The sequence below is a fragment of the Penaeus chinensis genome, chromosome 4, assembly GCF_019202785.1.
Source record: "Penaeus chinensis breed Huanghai No. 1 chromosome 4, ASM1920278v2, whole genome shotgun sequence".
In the NCBI taxonomy this organism is placed as follows: domain Eukaryota; kingdom Metazoa; phylum Arthropoda; class Malacostraca; order Decapoda; family Penaeidae; genus Penaeus; species Penaeus chinensis.
In genome coordinates, this window is record NC_061822.1 from 28,173,698 (window position 1) to 28,181,677 (window position 7,980).

The 7,980-nt window shown below is 36.0% G+C and overlaps 1 protein-coding gene across 4 annotated transcripts in view; it reads right to left on the reverse strand.

Moving 5' to 3' along the window:
* Window positions 1–1,580: 1,580 nt before the first annotated feature.
* LOC125047278 (acyl-coenzyme A diphosphatase FITM2-like) overlaps window positions 1,581–7,980 on the reverse strand; it is a 21,178-nt gene continuing 14,778 nt past the window's right edge. For 2 of the 4 annotated variants that reach the window (XM_047645513.1, XM_047645522.1), the window contains exons 2-5: window positions 7,007–7,077; window positions 3,567–3,772; window positions 3,083–3,235; window positions 1,587–2,493 (exon numbers count right to left, since the gene is read on the reverse strand). In XM_047645513.1, coding sequence (XP_047501469.1) covers window positions 2,227–2,493; window positions 3,083–3,235; window positions 3,567–3,772; window positions 7,007–7,077 — 697 coding nt within the window. In that variant the 3' untranslated portion in view covers window positions 1,587–2,226. Of the gene's footprint in view, window positions 2,494–3,082; window positions 3,236–3,566; window positions 3,773–7,006; window positions 7,078–7,980 lie in introns of all 4 variants that reach the window. The other 2 variants (XM_047645529.1, XM_047645538.1) reach the window with 1 other exon arrangement.

Here is a 7,980-nt window from a genome sequence, read left to right on the forward strand (position 1 = left end):
GATGGGTGTTGGAAAAGTAGGAGGAAATTAATCCAGGGAATGAAATAAGGAAATCCGAGAAAGTGGTGAAATAGCTGAAAGAATGTCAAGAGGGGGAAAGATCAGAGAAATACACTCTTGTGGCATAAGGGAGTCACTTGAGCATCCAGGAGGGAGTGGTAAGGATAATGGGTGATAAAAGAGGGAATGGTGCACATGCAGAAGAGCAAGATGAGGTGTGTTGGGAGAGAGTGGGAGGAAGGGGGGTAGGGGGAGGAGGAGGAGGATGGATGCTTTGAATACTTTGAATGTAGAGATAATAGGAATAAAGAGATTGGAGGGTGGATGAGGGAGCAGAAGTTCTCTTGGGTCATGTTTAGGAAGTTTTGGTTGTCTTCAACAGTTTCAGGAAGGGAGTTAGGTGGGGAGATCTGAGAAACAAAGGTTTTCTTGTTTTGAGTGGAACGTTTGAATTGCCTGGTGCGACAGGCAGTGAGCAGGAGGAGGGGTAGGCATCGGGGAAGTGGTAGATATTGGAGTATCTGGATTTAGACTGGAATTTGACTAGGTAGGAGAGGGAGTAGAGGTAGGATGGTTTGGGGTAGAGGGAAGATGTATTGGGGAGATGCAGAGACATCTTGAGAAGATGGGAGGGGAGCACAGTGAAGAACAGTTTTGGAATAGGCAGAGAGAGAAAAACCTGTTGGGGTGCTTCTTGTCTGGCCTCATGGAGAATGAAGTCCTAGTTTGAATATGAGAACTGCTACCCCAGATTCAAGCTTATAGGCAGCTCTTGTAAAATACATTGTGGGAGCCACCATAAGTAGGCCTACTGTTCAACCTGTAACTTTACCCTAATCATTAATTCATTCCCAACCCTTTTTGAAATATACTTTACCATAGTGCCATATGACCTTTAATGTCATATAGCACTCCTTTTTTTTTTGGGGGGGGGGGGGGTGCTGCTTTGATTAGTCCAGTTTGTGTGGTTTGGGAGGAAATCCTGTATTTCTTAGCTTCTGTTTGGTCATTTCAAGATTTTTTGTGTGTTGTTTGGCTATCACTGAGGCTTGAGTGGCCTGGGAGGAACTCTGTATATTTTCTTAGTTTGGTTGTTTTGACCTTCTATGCTTCTTGCATTAGACTGCAGAGCTATATGTGGTTTGTGAGAATGATTTTATGTCAGGTCTGTGTACTGCAGTTCCATGGATGGTTAGGGAAGCTGAGTTGGGGCATATTCCGTATATTTATATCTACATAAACTTGGCTTGGGACTATTTGTGCTGGTTCAACATCAGTTATTGTAAGTATGTTGATGGGTATTTGTTCGACAGGTTTGTCTAATACCCTATGGGTGGCATGTGGAGTTTGTTTGGCCAAATGAGGATTCCACTAGTTCTGGAGATGTGCATGATTATTTGTTTTTTATGTCCTAACTTCAGCTATCTGGAACCTGGTAAATTTAGGACTTCAGATATTCTAGGATGCCTGGACGGTTGCCTTGGCTGATTTATGTATAGTTGGTAGCTGAAGCTGCTCTCTGTCGCCTGTTAACTGATATAAGAATCATGTTTATTCATAGAAGCAAGATTAAATGCCAATGAAATTTGTGAGAATTTTTAATTTTTTTTATTTGAGCACTATAAAGCTAAAAATATATTTCTTCTCAGTTTTACAAAAGGCTTACATAATAATTGCATAGCGTTCACATAAAATAAATAAGTTAACAAAGTGAGTCATCTTAGAATAAAATAAAAAAATACATTGATGTACCAATGAAATAAAGCAAAAAATATTAATTTTACAAAGATACTTTTCTGATTATCATAGTATGACTTATCATACTTACAAATGAAAATGCATCCACACAATATATACAAATAATTATATACATTTTTGTTAAAAATTACTAGTCTCTAAGCATACCCAATGACAAAGATGGATATAACTAAAAGAGAAATTTGATAAATTAGATATTATAAAATTTATCATTTCTTCTTGTACTCTTTATATATTTTCAATGTACACTTTACTACAATATTTCATGTAAAACAATAAAGATCCTCTTGTACAAAATATACCACATGCCAAGGGAAAGAACTGTACCGAGTAACTTTTCCAACAATGAATGGTAATAAATAGTGGTTATAATCAACATAAAATCCCAGAGCAGAGAAAGTGCCACCATGGCCAGAAAAGCTAGGATGATCAATGGAGACATTACTTTAAATACTTTTTCTAGGCTCTTCACCTCCTTCCCTGCAACCGAGTTTCCTTTCCTTCTAGGGGAGGAGCTCCTCGGTAATGTCTGCTGAGCTGAAGAAAGTACAAGATCTCTTTGCTCTCTTCCATTATAATCATAATGCAGTAGACCAGCAGAAAGGAATGGCCGGAGATATCGAAGGAGACATACTCGTGCTCTGGCCGTTTAACGCATTCTCGTTTGGTGAAGTTCATTGATATACCTTTGTGAACACAGTAGCCAGTATACCTTTCAATGCTAGAAAAGGTGATCTGTGGAGAGGAGAGATAATTGTATATAATATACATTTGTAATGTAATTCATATCTTTATATGATGAGAGACATTAACGCAAGTAAATGCTTTTAGGATATGATTTATGAACCTCAAATAATGGACACACAAAAAATAGTAATATACAAATAGCTTCTAACATATATAATAAATTAATTTAGAAAAGCATAAGTACTTTTTATAGGAAAATCTATACTATATGATTATGAATTCTAATGTTACAAGAATCTTGTACTTCTAAGATGACTGAAAGCCATTCCCTAAATTTGGTAAAAATTGAAAAAAAAAAAAAAAAAAAAAAAAGCTAATACACATTACCTTTGAAATATCTTTAAAAGTGATGAAGAAACCTTGCTAACTGTCTTAATCAGTACTTGTGACAAAGTCTGATTGCTATAGCTTATTATTATTATATAAACTTTATTAAAGAATGTAAGAAAAGACATAGATCTTAATGGTTATGCAGTACTAACAAGCTAAATGGTATAATCCAAACATTTTTCCAGTGAATGGTATTGCACAATGAATATTTTTGTGACAATAAAGAGAAAGACACAACAATACATACCGTGCACCATATGTAAAAAAAGAACGTTGTGAGAGCTAGACGCACAGCAAAGCACTTCATCCTTTTGATCCAGTCATTGTGGATTAGCAGAGACAGAAGATTGAATATGCCAAAGATACTGAAAGTCCAGGCCCATCCAAGTTTCACAAAAACCTGTAGGAAATGATGTACACTATGTACACTTTACTACAATACTTCATGTAAAACAATAAAGATCCTCTTGTGCAAAATATACCACATGCCAAGAGAAAGAACTGTACCAAGTAATTTTTCCAACAATGAATGGTAATAAATAGTTGTTATAATCAACTATTTTTTCAGCTATAAGTTTTTGCATCTTCCACATATTTTGAAAAAAACATGAATGAAAACACAACCCATCCAACCACAACTACAGCCACAGGTATAATAAAACTAAAAACAAATACAACCAAGAAAGTATTATCCCAAAATGTTCAATCCATTCTACATCTTAAACACTCACCTGATTAAGAGTACTTTTCTTGCCAGTCAAAAGTAGTAGGTGGGGTATCTCTACACTATCTCCCATAAAGGACATAAACAGCACTAAAGATATGAAATAAAATATCCTTAGTTTCGGATGTATGTGTAAATATGAGATTCCCCAAGTAGCGATTCTCTCTAGTAACGGCAGTGATTTGGGCTGCTTTATCGAAGTCTGGGCTGCTTCTGCAATGGAGAAGTATTTTTGCAAGTTTTGTCTCTACTGGTAAAAGATTAATAATGAAAACAATAGCTATACTACAAAAATAACCAGAATGTCCTTGATATAGAAGTGGAACCTTAATGCAGACTTAATCAGTTTTTTTCCTCACTATTTGTTGTATTCTTAGCCTTCTGAATCAACTGTGATACTCAAACCCTTGGAGAAGGACTTCCTCAAATTTATCCTCATGCTTTTCTGATAGGCAGGGCATCACTTAAGGGGGGGTATGGGGGAGTGGTTCACCCCCCAACTCTTAAAAAAGCCTCTTTTTGCAGGGCAAAATCTAGTTCTGCAGGGCAAATTTTCTCTTACGGAATCTGCCTCAATAGTCGATAAGTATTCAAGATATATAAATAATTATATGAAACTAATTGTTGAGGATACTTGATTTATAACATTTATAACAGGCTACTTATAAAGAGCTAGTGAGCATTTTCTTTTTCGTGATTTGCAGGGCAAAAATAATTTTTTCAGGGCAAATTTACATGAAGTGACGCCCCTGCTGATAGGTCTTCTTTTCATTCAAATCATACATCCTATCACCTCTAAGCATTGACCTGATTGGAATTGCTGTTGAGTTTTTGCCAAATTTCTCTCTTCTAAGATAATATCTTCCATTTCCTTCTAGTGGTGTTCTCTGCCTATGTAATGTTTCCACATCCCCAAGGGACTAGCCTCAATAGATATTATATCCTCAATGGAAGTTAGAGGACCTATACAGTTGATACATATTCAGGGAGAATCAGTGTGGTTTAGCAAATACTGAAACTATGAAGGAACCAGCAGTCTTTGGGAAGTAACACTGGGACGTGAGGCTTGACCTGGTGGAGAGGCAGGAGACAGATATCCATTCTAGACAAAGGCTGAATGCAACCTACCTGGCCTAACCAAGGGCATATCACTTGACCTCTCCACCAATAGGTGTCTAACTGTTAGCCCTGTTAGACTAGAACACCTTCTACCCAGTAGGCTATCACCTCACGGATCTAGGCAGTTTAAGAGGCTTCGTTCTAATATACCTGTTCTTCACCTTACAAAAAAAGTCGCAGCAAATCACAACCCTTTTTCTCTTGCTCTTTAGCTAAAAAACAGACATATATATTTTGTTTATTCTCACCAACTTAATACACTGATATTTATTGATTATGCTTCCTCACCTGAGGCACAAACCAGGGCAGATTGCAACACTTTCCATGGCATGCTGAAAAAAACATAGGGAGAGGCATCCATCCAGCTGCCAACAGAAATATTTTTGACTTTGTATCTGTACTTCCTGCATTAACCCTGGGGACCATCTTCTGAGAAACTAAATCTACATAGCTTTAACCTCTTTCCCTGACTTGCACATAGTTTCTTTATTGTCAAGTCTCCAGTTAATTGTCTGCCATGTTGACTGTTCAAAGGTGCTCAGCTAGCAGTCAGTCTCAGCTGACGATTTAGAAATATCAGTCACACTGCAACAGTGTCTGAGAATGACAGTCTTATACTTTGTGTGAGGTTTAACACTGCCTGTATAGTTGACTACCTACTATTGTCTGCTATCATGGATTCCCTCCTGAGTATCTTCTAAGTGGTGGCTCACAAACTGCTTCTCTAGCTGCCTCTTTAAAAGAAGCTCCCATGGGGTTATTCTCATTTAAGAACTGTTTGCCTGGTTAACTGCCCACAGGGTTTGCCAGGTTGGAAATTTTCTTGGCAGTAGTCTACAAGATCTTCAGTTTCTTGCCCAGCTAAATATCATCAAGTATTGCCATCTGGATGGCTACTCAGAGTTGTGGTCGGCTGATGACTACCTTTCCGCTACCTAGGTACTTTTGGGACAGCAGCCCACAGTCATGTGCCAAATGGATGCTGTTTGGATGCTGCATTCCTAATAAAATAACAGCTCTGGAGCAGCTTCTGTTGCTGAATGTTAAGTTGGGGCATGCCTGCCATGTAGTAGCTTGCATCAGTGACTGATCTTCTGCAAACATTTACTTGGCCTGATGGCAGTGTTGTAGCTCAATAACATCTCTTCTCAAAAGATCCTTGTTATCTAGTTCCACTAGCTATCTCTATAAGTATTCTCCTGTGAGAAAATGATAAAGATAACAATAACCTTTTACTTCCTTTATGATTACCACTGGTTCTAAAATTCCTTTTAAGTTTTTATTTTTAACATTATTTGCAAAGCAATTAATAGAATCTAAGACAATCTGAAGTGCATTATTTAAGAATAACAGTTTATATAGATAACTTAAAAAATATTTAAAACCAAATACTGATTTTAATTCAGTAACACAGTTGTTTGCTATAAGGGATGGTTATCATTTTTTTAGGGGGAAAATCAATCAAAATTTGTATTTGAGCTAAACCCACACAAAAATCACGGGAGGCCTGGGCAAAATCCTCCAGTTTCAAAGTAATATTTGTATTCTAAAAAAGTTGAGGAAGATAAGAAGACAATTAGTAGAAAACATGCAATGTGGTCAGTGTTACGGAAATTTACTCATCATCAAACTGACACATACAACACCGTTAACTGCACATGCATAAACATCAATTTAGACATAATAAAAACCATAAAACGTGCAGAGAAAGAACTATTATCCATTAAGAATGTTATCTGTTTATTACATGATGCATTGGTGGGTATGTTCTTTGACTAGCACAACACAGTGACAGGAAAAGTATTGAATTTCCTCTGGAAAGAAATACAGTCTGTATTGCAAATAAAGCTATAAGAAAATCTACAGTGTCCCTGGATATGGAGAAGGAGACTGCTGAAACTTTACCTGCAGTTTCTTCACAAATTTTATGGTTTATTATTATTATTCCTTTTTTTATTTATTATTTCTTAGCTCAAAAAATATTATTATTATTATTATTATTATTATTATTTTTTTTTTTTTTTTAACAAAAAATAAAAGTAAATTTGGTATGCACAAGCTTTTCTAGAAGGATAAAACTAATCAAAGGTAATGTCTAAACTACATTTCTACATAACACTTATATGCTGTCAAAGTTTATGTATTTTGTCAGTGATTTTGCATATTTAAAATCTTTCTCTTCTCTCCTTTATGATGGACCATTGGTGAACATTCTACAATTGAATGTAGACATTTATGTAATATACCATTAAACTCTTATATAAATTGGTACATTAAGAAAGAAGAAAAAACGGGGAAGAAGAAAAGAAGAAAAATAACAGAACTTACCAACTTCTTGAAGTGCATCACCACTGTAACACATTTTATTCCCATCCAAAGCCTGCCGCTTGATGGTTGTACTGTAAAGAAAGAGGAGAGTCAGCACACATTTTTTGCACATAAATATCTATTGTACAAATGCAATACCATGGATAATAGTAACTTTGGCTCCTAATTCCCCCTCCCCCCCAAAAAAAAAACACCCTAATTTTCCACATATTCCTAGGTTTAATGTTTATTGTGTAAAGTTTAACATCTATATTCAATCCCAAATTTGCAATCATATTGTTTGATACGGGCTGGTCTTTCCTGTACTGCAAATATTACTTCACATTTTCTGCATATTTTGGCAAATGATGGCACACGAAATTTGATTTGGAGTAAGAAACACACATCATCACATTCCATTTGTAGATTGATGACGAGATTCGAGATGCCACTAAGATTTTGGTTTGCCCTTTAAAGGAACAACCCAATCATGAATTCAAGGATCTTGTGTTCCAACAAATTACTGTGCAAATTAGAAGACCTGCTTCGGCTGGCACTCTCTCCACTGAATGTACACTGTTACAAGAATTACTGATTCAACAAGGTAAAATTTCTTCATAAATTCTTGATATGAGCCGTCTAACCTTTTTGTGATTTTGACATCATGCCTGTATATAAAGTTTTCCTTTTAACCTCACACGTGTCCAATTAAATACAGTAAATAAACACAAAACTCCTATTCAGTTCAAATAAATACAAACAGCATCATCATCCATATATCAAACTATATCAATGCCTATGTTAATAACAGCCTGAAGATCAGGCTGTTATGTTAATAACAGCCTGATCAAATAAAAGGGTAGCAGTTTACAAAAAATTGACCCTTCTAAACCTTTGTATCTTCAGACTGCGGATGTCCACATTGATAAAACCCATGACAGTTTGATTTCTATCATTCTTAAATTCCATTACTTAAAACTGTAACTTCAAGTGTC